Here is a 19,337-nt window from a genome sequence, read left to right as displayed (position 1 = left end):
GGTGGGTGGCTCAGATGTGGGGACTCTTGACGGGAGCATCAGACAAGGCGGGACACCCAGTTCTCTGCCCTCCTCATCAGCCACCTGAGGCTCGGCTCAGAGGGGGGAACTGGGTCCCCCAGGTGGGTGGCTGGATCTCACCTGTGGCTGGATTTCCCAACAGGCTTGTGGCTGCTGATCGCTGGGTCCGAGGGAGGGTGGAGTGCGATTTTCGAGGAGGAGGGGCCCTGCTAAGGCTGCCAGCCGCGAGGGTGCAGGAGGAGAGGTTCCATCACGCCCGCCCAGGCCCTTTGCACTGAACCCCTGGGACTCGCGACAGAGGAGGAGAGGGACACCCCTGTGTGTCAGGCACTGTCCCGGGCCTCGGTGACCCCGCGTGGAGGAGCGTGGGGACCTGGCATTTTGCCTGAGTGGCCGTCCACCCTAACAGCCATAAAAGAGATTTAGGGGCAATGACCGCAAAGACCTTCCTGCAAGGTCGCCCTGGGCTTGGACGTTCGGGCTTTCAGGTATGGGGGCGGCATGGGTGGGTGTGGGAGGGACAGGGGCCATGGCACCAGGGTGGCTCTGATGGCCTCAGTGCCTCAGAGACTGGCTCTGCCAGGAAGTGGGGGCCAGGCCAGCACCCCCCCACAGGACCCCCAGTGCCCTCGTATATCCACACTGCCCTCTCAGCACAAGAAACGGGGTGGGGGCAGTGACAGTGGTCCTAAGAAGCCCCTGGCCTGGCAGGCTCTCCCACGGGGAGCAAGGCATCAGCTTTGCTGATCAGCAAGGCATCAAGCTGGTAAAGACCTGCTTGCTCTGGGCACGATGCCCGCAGAGGGGACCTGGGCAAAGGCGGGCTTTGCCCCTACAAAACTGGAGATGGGGGTTTTGGGCAATCCTGCAAATCACATTAATGTGAGAAAATGGGCCTGGCCCCAGCGATAATAGAATTTCTGAAACTAGAGAAAAACAGTGTATTAAAAATGCAAAGGGAGGGCGGAAGAAAAGGGAGGGAAAATCAAGAGCCAAGGGAATCTTCTTGAGTGTTTTTAAAGAAGCAAATGTGGGTATTTCAGGCAACTACTTAGAACATTTCAAAAGAAATGGTAAATGCTTAAAAACGGATAGTGAAAAGCACCCCAGGCAGCCGTCAACCTGGCTGGGACGGAGGCACTGAGCCGGCAGCCTCAAGCGTGTTGCTGGGGGAGCAGCCAGTGGGATGGGAGCTTCAGTGCCCGGGAAGCGGCCCCTTAGAGGACCCAGGAGAGCCAGCCCAGGTGGCGGGTCACCCTCTGTGCTCCCAACTCCGAGACGGGGCGGCACGTGTCTGGACTTCCTCTCCGGGTGTCTCTTAGACACTGAGGATGGGGATTCTGCAGGCTATCTGGTGTCTAAGCAGCCCTCTGCCATGGCTAGGTGGCCCGGCTGTGGGATGGCCCCGCTGTGGGATGGCCCTGACCTGTGATTTTCAGGGGACATGCGTCATTTTGAGCAATCTCCCAATATCTTGCTTACACGGTCCTCAGGGATAGTAAAGTAAGAGTAGGAGCCAAGATCATCTCGTCCAAGAACCAGGCGTTGGTATAGGCAAGAAAGTACCTGCCACGTCCCCATCAAGTGCTTGAATGCTCCCAGTGACAGGGAGCTCACTGCCTCTCTCTGCTGGGCAGCTCTCTCTTCCTGACCTTCAGTTCTCTCTACAGCTGGCCCCACTTCCCCTTCACTGGCTGCAGGGAAGGGATCAGAGACAGACCCGCCCTGGAACAGAAAGGAAGCAGAAAGGCTCATGGCTTTACAGTCCTGCTCACAAAGGTCCCCTAGCTTTTCACCCTGAAGGCAGATGGGATCTGGAGGGTGGTGGGGACGAACAGAGTCTCTGCTGGGGGCCGGGACAGCCCCCCATCCCATGGCACTTGATGGAAGCAAACCTGCTTTCCCCTCCAGACTTGAGGCCAGGCTCTGTCCACCTCAGCGTGTCCCAAGCGCTGGAGCAGGCGTGGGGCCAGCCTTCAGAGATCCTCAGCTCCCCACAAGCCAGGCCCAGCTAACCTGCGCTCTGCCTGCGACCACTGGGAGCAGGTTCATAAAATGCGAAAAATCCCCCTTTCCCTTCACCTCCGAGGAGTTTAATCTTTCCTAATCAATTTAGCAGACTCGCTTGGTTGTAAATGGTAATGATTTGCATTTTTGAGCCTTTTTATCCCTCCTTAAGAAAAAAGATGCCTCCTCTGTCTGCATTCTGGAAGGCCTGAGCTGGGCTGTGAATGGCTCGTTAGCATTCACCCTGGCGCAGATCCAGTGCCAGGCATCCACCGCCCAGCACCTGCACGGATCTGAGTTTGGGGGGGTATGGCCACACGGCTGACCCTGCCTGAGCCCCTGAGAACACAGTCTGGCCCTCAGGGGGCTTCAGCCACTGTGCGCCCTGAGGCCCTGCCTTCCTGCAAGTGCCCCAGCTCTCCCCCGGCTGCCTTCTCAGCTCCATTGCTCCCTGTCTGCCGCATCCAATTTTTCTTGTTGTATTTTTCATAAGCACGAGGCTCAGAAGCCCCGTCCTCCCTGGCACGTTCAGCAGGAAGCAGATTTCTGGAGGGGGTTGGCTTTGGGACTTGAGCTGCCATTGGAGGGGGGTGGCGGTGTCCTCTGCTCGCTCTGCAGCTCTGAGGGGGTGAAGGAGCGGGCTCAGACGCAGTCTTGGCACGTTGCCTGGCCGCCCCTTCCCTTCTCGAGGCCCCAGTCAGCCCCCTCAGCCCCCCAGGACCCCTCACCCGGCCAGTCCCTCTTACTCTGGGCCTCCATCACCTGCTGTGGGCCAACTAGAACCTTCCAGAGTCAGCAGACAGGGGTAGGGGGGTAGTGGGCGCCTCTTTTCTGCCAGTGGCGCACCCAGCTTTTCTGGATGGAGCCAGACCCGGCCTCAGCCCACCCCTGCTTTACAGAAGGGGAAACAGAGGCTGTGGGTTCACAAAGCCGGCTTTCCCTGCCCCGCCTGGAAACCCTCCCTGTCTCTTCGTGCTCTGCTGCTTGCTGGGGCAGTCAGGCCTCCCGGGACCCATAGGGGACTGCGGGGGAACCTTGGTGCCCATCGAGGAAGGCAGAGGCACAGGCAGGCATGGGCTTCAGACTTAGGGAGTGGAAGCCTGGGCCCCCCAGTCGTGCCATCTTCCCAGCCGCCATCACCTCCCCTGCCAGTGTCACCCAAAGCGGGAAGGAGCCAGCGCCCCAGCTCCTGCCCCCGAAGCCCAGAGGCCCCCTGGTTGGCCACGCAGCTTGCCATGTTAGTGGGAGGCGGTCCAGGACGCAGGGGCCAACCTAGAGAAGATGGAGGCTTCTGTGGGAGGCCGCGGGAAGAGGGAAGAAAAGGAGCTTCTGATGCACATCATGTCTGCGGAATTGAGTATGACTAATTAATAGATTTTATTCTTAGTAATCTCTTAAGCATTCCATACGTTGGGCCCCACGCCTGAGCTAAGCTTACAAGAGGCCTCATTCGCAAAATGCAAATGACTCGCCTGGCCCCGCTGCCTGCTTTCCTCGCCTTCTCTCTTTCCTTTTTTTTAGGGGAAATTTAAAGGAAAATTGCCATGTAATAGAAAAGAGATTCCAATCACTACATCTAATTACCACGAAGGGTAAACCACTTAACCAAAGAAGTGTCATGGGCTTTTTTTTTTTTTCTTTTTTAAACTTGAAACCTGCCTTAAATACCACGAGATACACTCATCAGCGCTGAGGGCAAGGAGGTTTGTTCCGGCTAGTTAAGAGGCTGCAAAGGTCAGGTGGGCCGCCCACAAGAGGGAGATTCTAGACAGAAGTGGTGGCCCAGGCCCTGTGTCCTCAGGTGCTTCTCGGGGCTGGGGGAGGCTGGGCGCCCTGGCACACCCTTTCTCGTTAGGTTACCTGGCTGGCCAGGGGGAACCTGGACCAGGAGGGGATGCGGTTTCAGAGTGGACCCGGCTTCAGGGCCCCATCCTTGGCCTGGGGGGCCGGGAGACAGCTGACATTTGGAGGCTTGTTCTTAGAAGGGGCTCTGGAGAGGTACAGGGATGCTGAGAAAAGATGAGAGGTGGCCCGTGGGGCCTGGCTGGGCTGAGTCTCCACTGTCTCCAGCACTTCTACACAGGCAGGAGGATGCCTGCAGCAAGGACCTGGCTTCCCCTCGAGGTGAGGTAGGGCCCGCGCCCCTGAGTGCAGGAGCTGGGAGGAGGAGACCGATATGTCCTCAGGCTGGGCTGGGGGCGGGGGGCCTGGCCTGCTTTGAACGAGAAGGAGGGTGGTCATCTTCCGGGCCTGGCTTGGAGGGCGCTGCTGGCATAGGCAGGCTCTCAGAGCTGCCGGGTATGCCCTCGCTGTGTAGGACCTCCTGCGGTTCCCCAAATACCTTCCCACCCAGCCTCTAAGGGGAGGATCCGACCTCTTACTTGGCTCCGGGAGAGGACATATGTGGAGGGAGAGCAGGGGACCCAGCATGTTGGTGGCTGGGGTAGGGGTTTGGCAGCGGGGAGGCTGGGACCCAGGGTTCCTGGCACACTGGCCAGAGACTGGAGTGGTGCCCTTAGGGAGAAGACTGCATTCAGGGAACAGCAGAGACCTTGAACTTCTGACCCCTGGCCAGTGCCCCTTCTCCTCCTGGACGCTGCTTGGGGGTCCCCTCTGCCCCTCCCTGGGCCACAGGGAAGGGGCCTGTGTCTGGGGCGGGGGTGGGAGAGGGAGATGTGAGATTTACGCTCGGAAGATTTTCTCTCCTGACTTCATCGTAGGAGAAAACGCTTCAGGTGGGAAAAGGGAAAAAGCTCGAGTCTAGAATGAAATGTGTCGGTGACCCTCGGCATCTCCCTCAAGCTGGGGGTCGAGGATCCCCGCTCGGTGATACCATCCTCCCCGCCCGGTGATGAGCGCTGCACCTCTCATCCACCTCACTCACGCAGCCATCGTGTCCGTCTCTTTGAACCCCGGCCTCTTCGCTGAGGGGCCAGCGGCATCTTTTCATGTTGGGCGAACGGCTGGGCCCCGGGCCTGTCCCCGCGGCCCAGTGACTGCTGTTTGTCTCCTCTCCCTGCCTTTGGCTTTTGTCAGAGCAGCCGAGGTCTTTTGAAAACACCACAGCCAGGGGCTGGACCCCTTCTCATCCTCCCTGCCCTCAGGCCAGCGCCTCTCCTTTTGATATTGCCCCTCCTGGGTGCAGGACAGCTGGCACCTGGACAAACAGTGACCCCCAGCTCCCCGAGTGCTGGAACGCCATGGCCATCAGAACCCCAGGCCCCTCTCCTCTCTTCTTTCCAGATTCGCTGTCATTATTTCATCATCGTTTTAATCTCATGGCTCGCCAAACAGTCCTGTCAGTTATGAATGATGGTAGCATTGATTCCAGAGGGAAGGGAAAAAAAAAACTGAACTCTTCTGAGGGCTCCGGTCAGTGTCCTTTTGGAGGCTGGCATTTTTAGAGAGATCTGGCCTTCCTTCTGCAGAGCAGAGACCCAGGGGTGGGCACAGCTGAGTGTGTTCTACATTCTTGGGTGGTGGGGGGTGGAGGGGTGGGTTGCTGTCTCCTAGGGCTTTTCTGAGAATTGTCACGTCTTTTTCTGGGCTTTGTTTGAGCAGCCATGGAAACCATTAAGTCTAATCAGCTGATATTGAAAAAAAAAAAAAAGTCCCTGCACCAATTACCTGTCTTGGAGGAAGCACATTGCACACAAAGTAGCTCTTGATATGCCTGCATCTGAGGTGTAGGGGGAGAGATGAGGACGCTGGCGGACAAAGAGAGCTCTTCTCGACGTCAGAAAGGAGCTCGGCCCAGCCCCGGCCACCCTGAGATAGGACGGAGCTGAAAACACCGCTTGCCCAGGGTCTCCCCAGCCACCCGGCCAAGACAGACATGCCTCCGCCTTTAGGAACGGCACTGTCCCCCACCCCACTCCCATCCCCAGCACAGTCCACTTACTCAATGGTTTCTAGGAGAAAGCAACATCTTCGAGACTCTGTTGTCTCAGGACATTGTACGAACTGACCCAAGCAGGACTGTAAGGACTGTATACGTGGCTCTGTCTACCCATCTGAATACAGAGACGCCCCATCAAGATAGACGGGTCGAGAGACGCACCTCCAGGTGGCTGGGAAAGCCACAGCTTCCACGGCGCTCCCGTGATCCTATGCTGCATGGAATTGAGGAGGGCTCCAGTATAGGAAAAAGAAAGTTTGCTTTTTAATCGACTACACCGTTGTTCAAAGACTGCCGTGAAGGACACGCTCTTTTCTGCCAATCTGTAAGGGAAAAAGGCATGGAAAGAACCAGGGAAGAGATTTCAGGACAATATCTCCATAGCAAAAGATCCTTTTCTTCCCCTCTGCTTTGTAAGAAGCCTGAAAACCTTCCATCATGTCATCTCCACTGAGCAGCCAGCCATGAGGGCTGGTGAAGGGCTCCGTGCCGGCGGCTTCTGAAACGGCTCCTATGTGACGGCTGTGTGCGGAGCGTGAGACACACAGGTAGTCTCTTCCCAGCTCAGGGGGAAAAAAGAAGCCCCGACCCAACCCTTCCTGCCATATTATTTTTAGTCTTTCCCTCCCCGCCTGGCATAATTTGGTATAAATTATGTCTTCAGCAACGTCAAACCTCCCTCCTGCCTTCTATTCTTTAAAAAAAAAAAAAAAAAAAATTTTTTTTTCCCCACTGTTGTGTCCTACAAAACTGTCAACCCTCCCCAAACTCTGCTTTCCGCCGGGAAAGTCAGCGTGGAGTTTCTTTGCCTCGTTCCCGTCGGATGGCAGCCAGCTGGTCACAGTCCCCCCGCGGTGGCCGCGCCGGGAGGCAGGGGAGGGGCGCTGCCTCAGGTGTAGGAGAAGTCTATGTCGGGGATGCCCCCGTCGCGATAGCCCCGTGTGGTGCCATAGCCGATGGTGTGCGTGCCCTTGCAGAGGCTGCTGCCGTTGGAGGGGAAGATGGTGTGGACCACGTACTCCTCTTTGGCGCGGTAAGGGTTGATGGGCAGCATCTGCAACCCGGGGCCGCGGATCTCCAAGATGGAGTTATCCTTCTTGGTCCCCGACTCCAGATAGTCGTCCTTTTTCCGGCTGCCCCGGTTGTAGGCCCGCTCCCGGGTCAGCAGCTCGCTGGCCCGGTGCACGTACCAGCAGATGGCCCCGAGGACCAGGAAGAGGAAGACGAGGGCCACGGCGCCACCGATGATGCCCGCCAGGGGCAGGCCCGCCATGGGGTTGGCGTTCTGCTCCTGGTTGAGGGTGGTGGCGGGGCCGGAGCTGTCGGCCGTCTCGGCCTTGGCGCACACGGGCGTCTCGTCGGCCACGTAGGTGTTGCCGGTGTCCATGGTGACCATGCAGATGATGTAGGTGGACTTGGGCTCCAGGGCCGTCAGCAGGTACTCTGTCTTGTCGCCCTGCACCAGGGTCTCCGTGATGGAGCCCACGGCCGGGCTGTGGCCCAGGCGCAGCCAGCTGAGCCGGAAGGAAGAGGCGGGCAGCGTGGCCTTCCACGTGATGCGGATGGAGTCCGCCGTCAGGGGCTTCACGTGGATGGCCAGGGTCTTGGCACTATCGCCCGTGGCCATGGGGTAGTCGAGGCTGGAGTCAGGGAGGCGCAGCCCCGGCCTCTTGGCCTTGAGGGTGAAGAGAGAGCCCTGGGGTGTGGTGACAGAGGCATGGTCACTGGCGTGCGTGGTCTTGGCAGCAGCGTTGACTGCGCCACCCTGCGCCCCTGCCTCAAAGCACTCGTCCATCTCGCTGGTGATGTCCTTTATGGCCATGCCCCGGACCTTCTCAGGGCCCTGGCACATGAGACCGCGCACATTGACCACGGCCGCCCGCGCCTTCACCCAGTCCCGCAGCCACAGGAGGTTACAGCCGCAGAACCAAGGGTTGTTCCGGAGCAGCAGCTGGGCTAGGTTCTCCAGGTCGTCGAACAGGCCGCGGGGGAGCGTGGTCAGGTTGTTGTTGGACAGGTCCAGGCGCTCCAGCTCGCGCATCTTGGCCAGCGTGTTGTAGGGCACGTGGCTGATGGCATTGTCCTGCAGATACAGCTTCTGCAGGCGGGCGCTGGGTAGGTTGAGGGGCGGGGCGGCCAGCGAATTGCGCACCAGTGAGAGCTCGGTCAGGTTCTGCAGGCGGCTGAAGGTGTCGTCGGCGATGCGCTGGTTGGCCAGCAGGTTGCCGTCCAGCACCAGGCGCCGCAGGCTGCTGAGGCCCTTGAAGGCGTGCAGCGGGATGGTGGAGATGCGGTTGTCATCCAGCCGCAGCTCCTCCAGCGTGCGGGGCAGCCCCGAGGGAATGCTGCTCAGGTGGTTCCTGCTCAGGAAGAGCAGCTTGAGCTGCTTGCTGTCGGCGAAGGCATCCTCCTCGATGCTGACGGTGGACACGGAGTTGTCGTCCAGGTGCAGCTTCTCCAGCAGCGGGATGCGGGCCAGCGAGTCCCGGGCGATGGTGCGCACGTTGTTGTCCTGCAGGTGCAGCTCCCGCAGGGAGCGGGGCAGGTTGACAGGGAACTCGTCCAGGTCGTTCTCGTACAGGTAGATGACCTGCACGTTGACCTTGGTCTTGAGGTCCTGGGGGATGCCTGCGTTGTTGATCTGGTTGTTCTGCAGGTAGAGGGTGGTGGCGTCGTCGGGGATGCCGGCGGGGATGGACGTGAGCCCCCGGTCGTTGCAGTAGATGAAGCCGTTGTCGCAGCGGCACACGGAGGGGCACGTGGTGCTGTCGATGACCTCCGTCAGGAAGGCGATGAGCCCGTAGCAGAGGAAAAGCCAGTCCCGCAGGTCCATGGTGGCTGTGGTCATCACGACGGTGGCCGTGACGGTGGCGGCGGGCGTGGCGGTGGCGGCGGCGGCGGCGGCGGGGTGTGCCACCACCATGGTGGACGGCTGGTGCAGCCGGGCCCCCCCTCCCCCGACTTGCAGCCTCTACACCTGCAAGGAGCACAAGACACGTGTGGTGAGAGCGAGTCCGGCGCCCGCCCAACCTGCCGCTGAGGCGCGGCTGCAGTCAGGGCTGCGGGGCAGAGGTCAGGCCTCGAGGCGCACGCCCCTCGGCCCTTCCGAATGCCAAGTTTACATCTCAGGTGCTCGCTCGGGCTGCGGTCAGCCTCTGAGGACAACTGTCTAACGTTAATCTCAGCGGGAGCAAAGATGCTGCCCGTGAATGAAACAGACGTGGCCTTGGCCTTCCTGGACTATGACCCTGGGCCGCGCATGAGGTTAATTTAGTGGGAGCTGGGCTGCAGGTTTGATCTTTTCTTTCAAGATCTCCACACTCAGCCCATCTTTATGGCTGACGCTGAAAGGCTGGTCGGTGTTGGTGGGATGGCTTTAGAGCCCCCATTTCTCACGAAACGGGGAACCCACATCCCTCTCTGGCTCAGAACCAAGCCCTGAAGGGAAAGTTTATTTCCGCAAGGACTGTGAGCTCAGTGGGGGTTAGGGGGGGCATCACTAGAACCTGCAAAAAGAATCTGCCAGCGTCCTCACCGGCGAGCAAGGGAAAGTGAGGAGCTTCATCGTCTGGTGTTAAAACAACATGTCCTGTTTGTCACTTGTGCGTCTTACAGACAGAAGAGGGGGCGTCAACAGGACCGCCTTCTCGTGTATTTACAGAAATCTCTTTCTAGCAGAGGTGCCCTCCCTACCGCATTCCATGTAATGTGAGAAATTATTCCTCACTTTGCCCCCATCCCAAATCAGAAAACTTTCAGCTCTTTTGAAAAATACATATATCTGGTTTCTAGCATTTAAAGTCAGGAAACACGATAAGAGGAGGGAGGGGTCCACACTCCGAGGGAATTGTCTGCAAGGTGTAATTTCGGTTTTCACAAATGGAAAAATTGCAGTGTAGATTTTTTTTCTCATATTACTTTACTGTTCGTGGTGGTAAAAAATCAATTAAAGAGAAATTATCTTTCAGCCTCAGTGGGGAAGGTGTGTTCGTGCAGCCAGCAAAGATCTGCTTTATAACTCTGGGTTCACAGGAGCTTTTTGGTGTGAGACATGATGTCCTCAAGCAGTCTGAACCGAGGCCACAGCCTGGGGGGTGGCCCTGGAGTGCAGAGCAGAATCAGGACCCACTCACTGAATGAGATGGTGGGGACCTCACTTCCATGCCCCAGGGACCCCGTGTCTCCATTTCTCAACCATAGCACATCCTTTTTCCTTCTGTTCTTCTCTATTCCTCTCTGTGCAGCAAACTGCTCGTCACCCTTCGGGACCATGCTCAAAAGCCTCCTCCTCTGCGAAGTCTTCCTGATCCCATATAGAGCTTTCCTCTGCTACATCCATTCATTTGAACATTCATCCACCCACCCACCTATTTACCCACCCGTCTATCCATGTACTTGAGCAAACTCTGGGATATAGTGGAGGGCAGGGAAGCCTGGTGTGCTGCAGCCCATGGGGTCACAAAGAGTCAGACACAGCTTAGTGACTGAACAACAACTATCCATGTACCCATCTGTACATCCATCCATCCACTCATCTATTTACCCATCCATCCACCCACCCACTCAGCCATCCATCCATCCATCCACCCACCCACCCACTCAGCCATCCATCCATCCATCCACCCACCCACCCACTCACCCATCCATCCATCCACCCACCCACCCACTCAGCCGTCCATCCATCCATCCACCCACCCACCCACTCACCCATCCATCCATCTACCCACCCACTCAGCCATCCATCCATCCATCCATCCACCCACCCACTCAGCCATCCATCCATCCACCCACCCACTCACCCATCCACCCATCGACTCAGCCGTCCATCCATCCACCTACCCACTCAGCCATCCATCCATCCATCCATCCACCCACTCAGCCATCCATCCATCCATCCATCCATCCATCCACCCACCCACTCAGCCATCCACCCATCCATCCATCCACCCACCCACTCAGCCATCCACCATCCATCCACCCACTCAGCCATCTACCCATCCACCTACCCACTCAGCCATCCGTCCATCCATCCATCCATCCACCCACCCACTCACCCATCCATCCATCCACCCACCCACTCAGCCATCCACCCATCTATCCACCCACTCAGCCATCCACCCATCCATCCACCCACTCACTCACCCATCCATCCATCCACCCACCCACTCAGCCATCCATCCATCCACCCACCCACTCAGCCATCCATCCATCCATCCATCCATCCACCCACCCACTCAGCCATCCACCCATCCACCCACCCACTCAGCCATCCACCCATCCACCCACCCACTCAGCCATCCGTCCATCCATCCATCCATCCATCCACCCACCTACTCTGCCATCCATCCATGGATCTGTCCATCCACCCACCCAGCCAACCATCCATGGATCTGTCCATCCAGCTATTCAGCATATCTTTCTTGAGCAGCTGCTATGTGCCAACCTGTGTTCTAGCCACTTGAGATTCTCTTCAGTTGGATAATAGCTCACACTATAATAAAGGACATCTAGAATTTTATGAATATTAAAGTCATTTAATCTTCCCAGCAAATGTCAGGTCAGGGCCCTGGTTATTCCTATTTAACAGATGAAAACACTGAAGCTTGGAGATGTTAAGTTAAGCTGGGCCACTTGAGAAGTGGTGAGGAAGAACCTAGGGGAGGTATTGACTGCTAGGTTTGTGGGCTGCAGGTCAGGCTGTGTGGCGACCAGTGTTTTAAGGTCCCCTGACTAAATTTTGGGTGCTCAAGGGCAGACGGTGGGCTGTGTAGGCCTGGTGTGACTTGGCGCCTGTGACCACCCAAGGACAGAGGGAGCCGGCCGAAGTGCTGAGAAAGGCTGGAATGCCTCTGCCCTGCTCACTGTGGCCCCCTCAGCACATGCCCTGTTTGCATTATAGAGGCTTTGGCAAGGCTGCTGGCAGCTCCAAGGCCTTCTGGGGGGAGCTTGGGCTTTGCCCGTGGCTAACGTACCAACTCCACTCCAGGCTTGCTAGCGGAATGAAGCTTTGTCCATGAGGTGGACCCAAGGCAAGGTGAGGGCCCGCCGAGGACACCTGGGTGGAAGCACGTGGGGGTGGAGTCGGGGAGGGATGAGGTCCTGAGGGCAGAAGGGGGACTGGCGAGACTGTGACCGATGCTCTGGGCCTCTTCCCGGCCGCCCCGCTGGCCTGAGGGGCTGAGGACATTTGCTTGCTCACTCCTGATGCTCCTGTGGAGGTTGCCCCTGGTCTGTGGGTCCTGACTGCACTCACGCCTCTGCCCCTGGGCATTTGGAGCTGGTCTCTGCTCATGGTCCTCGGTGAGTTTGGATGGGGCTAGCCCAGGCCCTGCCCAACCCCTCACAGGTATGTGTTTGGATCCGTGCCCACCTGTCACATACACATGAGTCCGCTTTACAGCTGAGCAGAGACACTGAGGCTCAGAGAAGTGAGGGACCCATCCAAGGTCACAGCCAGCCCAGGTTTCCAGCTGCACCTCTGTCCCTTCCTCGGCGTGGAGCCAGAGTCATGAAGGTCATGGAGCCTGGAAGTCCCGTCTCAAGAGGCAGGTCCAAGGCAGGTGTTGGGGACAGGAAGGCTCAGGCCCGCTCAAGGCCACCTTGCCTCAGTCTCGGTGGTCAGTCTGAGCCCAGGTCCCCAGCATCTGGCCAGCGGCTGTGCACCCTCCCTGACCTGTCAGCTGCTGGCACTCAGGAATGCTGGTGGCCCCGGTACTCAGGGATTCCGGAGCAGTGCCCTGAGCAGGGAGCAGACTTGTTAAGGCCGAAGCCAAGGCCAGACCGCCTTCTCTGGCATGAACATCAGTTCCCCTGCCCACTCAGCTCCTGGCCACAGCCCTCAGCCTCCAGAGGCCCCGGCATCATAATAGAGTCTAAATTGCACCTTTCAGAGATGTCTGATGGATAACCAAGAAGCATTTGGGAGGCAGGGACCCAAGGCCTTTCTGTTCCCCTGTCTTCAGGCCTCATCCATCTTGGCTGAGTCTCCCCAGCCGCCCCCTTCCCCCAAGGCCTCCCGATGCTGAGCCCTCTGGCTCTAGGAAGGCACGGTGAGACCTGGGGAAGGGAGGAAGACACCTTGCCCCAGGAGCCCTTTAATCGCCCGGGTGCCACGAGGACTTTTTATTCCCTTGTTCTGTGTTTGATGGTTTATGTGGCCATCAAATTAAACCTGGTAGATCGCCCATCTTTTACGGGGGTCACTTGTCATCGTTGCAAGAATCTCGCAGACGTCAGTGTGGTGAGTTACGACCTGCCGGCGCCATGACTGGCAGCAGGCTCCTTGGCGTGCAACGGGGGTGGGGAAGGGGAGCAGTGGGATGGCTCGGACTAGGAGTGTCCAGACTCCGCTAGCCCAGGGCTGACCCGGGGCATCGTCCTCAGCATCCTCCCATCAGCTGCTAGCGCCTGCCCTCTCGGACAGAGACCTCGGTTCGAGTGCTGCCTCTGCCACTTCCAGGCTGTGAGATCTTGAGCAAGTTACCTGCCCTCTCTGAGCTTTAGTTTCCGCATCTACAAATGGAGTCAAGTTCCTCTTACGGGGGAGTCACTACTGAGCATTCAGTGAGGTAGTACATGCAAAGTACCCCCGCGGACGTGCAGCCTGTGTGTCCTGATGCCTGAAGTTTAAAAGCTGCTATGAGTGTGAGCAAACTCCGGGAGATGGTGAGAGACAGGGAAGCCTGGCATGCTGCAGTCCATGGGGTGGTAACTGTTGTTCAGACACCACATAGCGAATGAACAACAACAGTAATTCTCTGACTGCCCCAGGCACACCGGTTTAGCCTCTGTGTTAACTGTCTGTCTCTTTTCTCTGCAATCCAGAGGCCCCTTCTTCACTCCCTTGCCCCCACCGTGCTCCAGGGTAGAATGGGAACAGGTAGGCCAAGCTGCTTCCTGACACAGACTTCCTATCAGTTGCCATGATGCTGGGCCTCCCAGACTCACACTGTGCATCCTCAGCCCTGCCTTCCCACCCCGCAAGCTGGAGTGGAAACACTGACCCCAAGCCTGCTCCTCTCCCCCTTCTGCTGCCTCTGGGCCTTTGCACATGCTGTTCCTGCTTCTTAAACACCAACACACCTCCCCCACTCAAGCCTTGCCAGGTCAGGTTCCACTCACACCCCTGTCCCCAGGCCTCAGCTTGGGTACCTGCTCTGTGAAGCCTCCCCTGAGTTGTGTCTGGCTCTGCCTCCCACATCCACTTGACTGGTGGTGCAGAGTAACATCTTTAAACACCTGCCATCTGGATGGAGGTGCCTCCCAGGAGGAGACCCCTGGCCTCTTGGTGTCTTTCCCTGTTGTCTTTCCCAAACCTCATGAAACTAGGGGCACCAGAGGCCCAGGGCCCTCTAGGGGGTCTTCCTGGGGAGACAGTGATGGCAGCATGTGGGCGAGGGAGCTGCAGGACCCCAGGCCCAGCACAGGCCCTGGCATGCTGGATGGGAGATGGTACCCAGGCTCCTGGGGCAGGGGCACAGTTAGACATGAGCACACTGCCAGGCTGAGCAGTAGTGGGGGTCGTTTCTGGAGGGAGCTGGGAGTCTCAGGCAGAAGCAGTAACTCTGGATAGGGCCCCTGCCTCCGAGCCTGGCCTTCCTTCCTGTTCGCCAGTGAAGGCAGTCTACGTGGGCACGTCCTGAGGCTGGGTCCGCCACAGTGCCAGGCTCAGTCTCCGTCCCCACTTTAGGAACCAGAGAGTTCCAGGTGGCCCTAACCCCAAGAAGGAGGTGTGTGGACTAGAGGCCGGGAGGGCACACCAGGGCTAGGTTGCAGTATGACCTTGGACCTCAGTTGTGTGACCTGCAGCTATACTCTCTGGGCCTCGGGTTGCCGAGAACCCCACCCTCTGGGAAGACGAGGAGGAGGGCCCGGCACAGGCCTGGAGGGTTTGGAAAGAAGGGCCGCATCATCCTGGTCCTGGGAGGGACCCCACGGTCCTCCTATGACCTACCTAGGGGGGTTGCCTCCAGTCTTGGCTGAGCTTCAGAGAGGTGGAGGGCAGACCCCGGGGTGGAGGGGCAAGGGGGCCACAGCTCAGACAGAAGGGAGCCCCTCACCCTCACACTTCACATGCCCCCTCCCAGCTCCTCCCTTCAGCAAGAACAATTCACCGTGTTTTCCCTAAACCTTGCCAGGCCCTTGGGTCCTTACTGGCAGAGCAGGGCCTGAGGCAGGAGAGGTGGGCAGGGCAGACTGGGGGTGGAAGCAGTTTCTCGGCTCCAGGAGGACCCCTGACCCACAGGAAGCAGTGACCTCCCCACTGGGGAGACTGGGAGCTCCACCAAAGCAGCGTCACCCCCATACCTGTGATGCGTCCTCAGCAAACCTTAGTATAAATTAACACGAGATCCTGCATTCTTCTCCCCCACTTCTCTGGGCTCAGCTGCAAGCATCATGGAGGGAGGAGGGCCTAGAGGCAGGGGGGCCGCCCTCTTGCTGAGGAGGCCCTGCCTGGGCTCAGTCCAGGCCCCACAGATGGAATGTGGCCTTGGGTCTCAGGCCTTCATCTGTAAAATGGGACCACAAACTGCCCTGGGTTCTTGTGAGGATAAACTGCTGAACCAGAGGGCCTGCTGTGGGTCGGGGACATGTGAACTGTGGGCAGAAGGGGGCCTCGGGACTTTTCTGAGCCTACCCTTGTGCGTGCAGAGCACCAGGACCGCTCCTGCTCAGGCTGGTCTAGGCCCACCTGAGGCCCCTCCTTCAGGCAGGGGGCTGGGAGCCCTGACCTCCAGGCCCTTCCAACCCTGCACAGCACAACTTTGCCCCCGACCTCGGCGAACGGTGCCAGCTGAGAACTTGTAATGCGTCGGGGGGAAGGGGTGGGATTCTTTTAAAACCTAAAGTTAATTATTTTTCTAATTTCATGCTGCATGCATTATGCATCAGTTGTTATCACTGGCGGTGATTACCGACAGGTATGCAAATCCACTCAAAATGTACCTCGAGTTCACCTCACCGCGTGGGCCGACTGGGCGGCGCGGGGCGGCGTGGTGTCCTAAACTTCAGAGAATACAAACTGCTTTATAAAACAAGACTTTAAAATTGTGTCTTAGGAGGTTAATTATATTGATAACAGTGTTCGATATTAATCTATTCAAGGCCAGGAGGGGGTGGGGGATGAAAGGAAACATGTGTAATTTTGTTTCTTTCTCTGCATTATTTAATAAGATGTTCCTGCACCTAATATTTCTGTCTGTCTGTGCATTTTTAGTAAAGCCGCCTAGACTGAGGCATAATTCCTTAGGGAAGGAAAAAAGGAAAGGTCGGGATTTTTAGAAGGTAGCAAAGGGGACTGAGGGCTGTCATTCTGGGAGGTGGGGGGCAGCCCAGAGATCAGGGCAGGGGCCCTAGGTCTATACTGCTGGGTTTCTCAGCAGCCAGTGGGATCCTGGCAGCCCGGGAAAAGAGCCAGATGACCTGGGAAGGCTGGTAAGGGTGACGTCTACTGATAATAAGGCAGAGGCTTGGGTGGGGATGGGGCCTCCTCTAGGAGGTGGGTGGGATCCCCCACATGCAGGCCCTGTTCTTGGGGAGATCCCTCCCCTGCCCCACTCGTTTGTCACAAGCTGACCGTCAACCCCTCCCACTATGGCATAAACTCCTGTAAGTCAGGATATGTTCCATCTTGTCCATTGGCCTAGTGAGTATACAGCCTGGCGCTGGAGTGTTCATAAACACCTGTTCAATGAATGAATGGGGATGCCAAAGGGAAGCCCCAGAATCTGAAATGCAGGACAGGGCAGTGGGAGAGATGGGAGAGGCTGGCCCACTTTCAGCCCCCCAACCCTGGGAGGTAATAATGGACAGATGCTCTCACCCCAGCTTCCCAGGTGGCACTAGAGGTAAAGAACCCGCCTGCCAATGCAGGAGACATAAGAGACACGGGTTCCATCCCTGGGACAGGAAGATCCCCTGGAGGAGGGCATGGCAACCCACTCTATTATTCTTGCCTGGAGAATCCCATGGACAGAGGAGCCTGGTGGGCTGCAGTCCATAGGGTCACAAAGAAGTGGATATGATGGAGGCAACTTAGCATGCCCTCACCACAGCCACCCAGAGGGGCAAAGGGCCTGGTCCGATTGTGCAGCAGGTGGTAGAAGAGCTGGACACAAACTCGGGCCTTCCTTTCCCAGGTGTCTTCCCTGCCCCTCTCAGCTGCCCATTGTGGCCACCCCAGGCTGAGGGGGCAAGCCTAGGGAAAATCCCTGGATGTGTCCTCTCGTCTTCTCTGACATGAGGTGGCTCACCTGGCCCTGTCCGGCTGCAGGTTTGCTTTCGGGCGTAGAGGCTGGTCCCACTTAGAGATGGCCCCCTCCCTGCCACCCCTACAGATACACACAAGGGTGGAACTCACCCTCAGGACTCTGGATTCAGGGAGGTAGAGGACCTTGGAAAAACTGAGTCCCAGAGAGAAGAAGGGGTGGCTCCAGGGCAGAGAGAACCCTCTAGCAGCCGTGGACAGCCTTCTTCCTTGACTATAAACCTCTGGCCTGGGCACTGAACTCTCAAGCCCTTTCCCATTGGGTTGGCATGGAATGGATGATGGTGGACAGTGTCCAGCTCAAGCAGGGTCTAATGGGGGCTGCCTCCCGCACTAGGGCCACCCCTCTAGCCCTCTGGTGTCAGTCCCATGGGTAGCAGTAGCTGGCAAAGTGCTGCACAAACTCCTCTCCCTTTCAGCTGGTCACAGCCCTGCGGAGCCCGTGTCCCCACTGTACAAAGGGGAGCACGCTCAGGGAGGGGAAGGGACATCCCCAAGGTCACACTGCTCCCAGCTCCAACCAACCTCTGTCTGGCCCCACAGCCCAGTAAATTGGTCTTTGCTCTCCTGCCATGGGATGGAGCCAAGCTCAGCAGAGGCAGAGCCCAGCTCGGAGCAGATGGGGTGCAGGCCTGCTGTTACCCCTCCTCCGGCTTGGCCTCGGCCCCAGGAATTACCCCCTGGTCTCTCCTAGGGGATGGGAGGCGAATACGGACCAGTGACGGGTGGTATGTCGGGATGGGGGATGGGAGGCCGGCTGGGCAGGGGCGGAGCGCAGGCTCCAGCGAGCTCACGACGCCTCGCACCCTGCTGCCGGGCTGGCGCGCCTTTATAATAAATAACAGCAAATAGCCGATCCGCAGGGCATCTTTCACGCTGGTGGCTAATAACACGGCTATTAATGCCCCCGCAGACGGCGTGCGCACCAAGCGGCGCTGACGAATGTCCCCGGCCCCGGCGCGGTCATAAATCAGCCCCTCTCCTGGGGAAGAGCGCGGGGAAGTGTCATTTTCCATCTTGGTAATGAATTGGGGCTTCCCTGTCCTGCCCAGGGCGGCTGCCGCTGAGAGAGGTTGCCTGGGATTTGTGTTTGGGGAGGCAAGAACCCGCCCTCCGGGCCTCTCAGAAGCCAGAAGGAGTAGGCCCCGCCCCCTACGCTTCCGGGCCAGACTGGGGCCACCGGGGAGCAATGCTCACCATCTAATGTGTGACATTAGGGCACTTACTGCCTGTCTCTGGGCCGAATCAAGCCGCTCTTACCAACAAAAGGGCTCGAACTAGAGGCCAGAGCAGAAGACGCCTAAGGGCCAGCAGGTGCAGGACCTTGGATCAACCCCACCCTGGGTCCTCTAGGCCAGGGCAGGACCAGGCCTTGGATGGAGGGGACTTGGGGACCCTCTCCAGTTGGAGGGCAGCAGGTGCCATGGCCAGCGGCTAGGTCACCAAAAATTCTGCCTCTCCAAGGCCTCACGGCCACCTCCTCTGATCAGAACTCAGAAGGGCTCAAAGCCAGGCCTCTCCCAGGGGCAGGAGTTTACTCCAGGAAAGGTCACTCCCTTACACCCTGGAGCAGAACCCAGCAGCACAGGGGCCACTAGGGAGCCAATGACCCTGCCCTGGCAAGCAGGTGCCACTGGTTGCTTCAGCTGCACATGTGGGGTGGGTGGGGTGGAGTTGCAGAGCCCCGACCCAGCCCCAGGAGGACAGGCCCCGGCTGTCTGGTGCCCTCTTTGGGCACAAGGAGCACCTGGGCCTTCCTGGGCCTCCAGAGCCCATCTGCACCCACCTTACCTCCTTTGCTGCAGCCTGGGAGCCCGCTGCCCTGGATGCTGCGTTTCCGTCGAGGTGGGCCTGAGCCGCGCTTACATCCCAGCCCACCAGCCTTGGCACCTGGGGTGCGGATCACAGGCCAGGGGTGTTGGGTGGCGCTGGGGAGTGCCCGGGGCTCAGGGAGGAGACCCTGTGCTTTGCTCTGCTGGGCTCCTCACGTTCAGACGTGGCCGTGGGTCGGGAGCGGTGTCTCGTCACACCCCAGGCCGCGGACGCTGCCAGCTTCTCCCGGAGTGAGGGGCTCGAATGAGGGGCCTGCGGGGGTGCCCCCCGCAGCCCCAGGGCTCCCGTGTGCGGCCTGAGGGTGTTCCGGGC

General features: G+C 58.5%; 2 protein-coding genes across 3 annotated transcripts in view; one reads left to right on the top strand and one right to left on the bottom strand.

Annotated features, from left to right (window-relative positions):
- The window catches only part of MACROD1 (mono-ADP ribosylhydrolase 1), a 154,185-nt gene that overhangs the window by 35,056 nt on the left and 99,792 nt on the right, over positions 1–19,337 (top strand). The window lies entirely within an intron of this gene.
- FLRT1 (fibronectin leucine rich transmembrane protein 1) lies at positions 6,625–19,118 on the bottom strand. The gene is made up of 2 exons (XM_006050856.4): positions 18,984–19,118; positions 6,625–8,903 (listed from the first exon to the last, which is right to left on the bottom strand). The coding sequence occupies exon 2, from the start codon at positions 8,847–8,849 to the stop codon at positions 6,816–6,818; it is 2,034 nt and encodes a 677-aa protein (XP_006050918.2). The 5' UTR covers positions 8,850–8,903; positions 18,984–19,118; the 3' UTR covers positions 6,625–6,815.

The sequence above is a fragment of the Bubalus bubalis genome, chromosome 5, assembly GCF_019923935.1.
Source record: "Bubalus bubalis isolate 160015118507 breed Murrah chromosome 5, NDDB_SH_1, whole genome shotgun sequence".
In the NCBI taxonomy this organism is placed as follows: Eukaryota; Metazoa; Chordata; class Mammalia; order Artiodactyla; family Bovidae; genus Bubalus; species Bubalus bubalis.
The sequence above is the reverse complement of the archived record's forward strand: the minus strand, read 5'-3'. Positions and strand labels throughout refer to the sequence as shown.

Coding starts and splice junctions, on each gene's coding strand:
- FLRT1 (XM_006050856.4), bottom strand. CDS start 8,849: ATGGTGGTGGCACACCCCGCCGCCGCCGCCGCCGCCACCGCCACGCCC.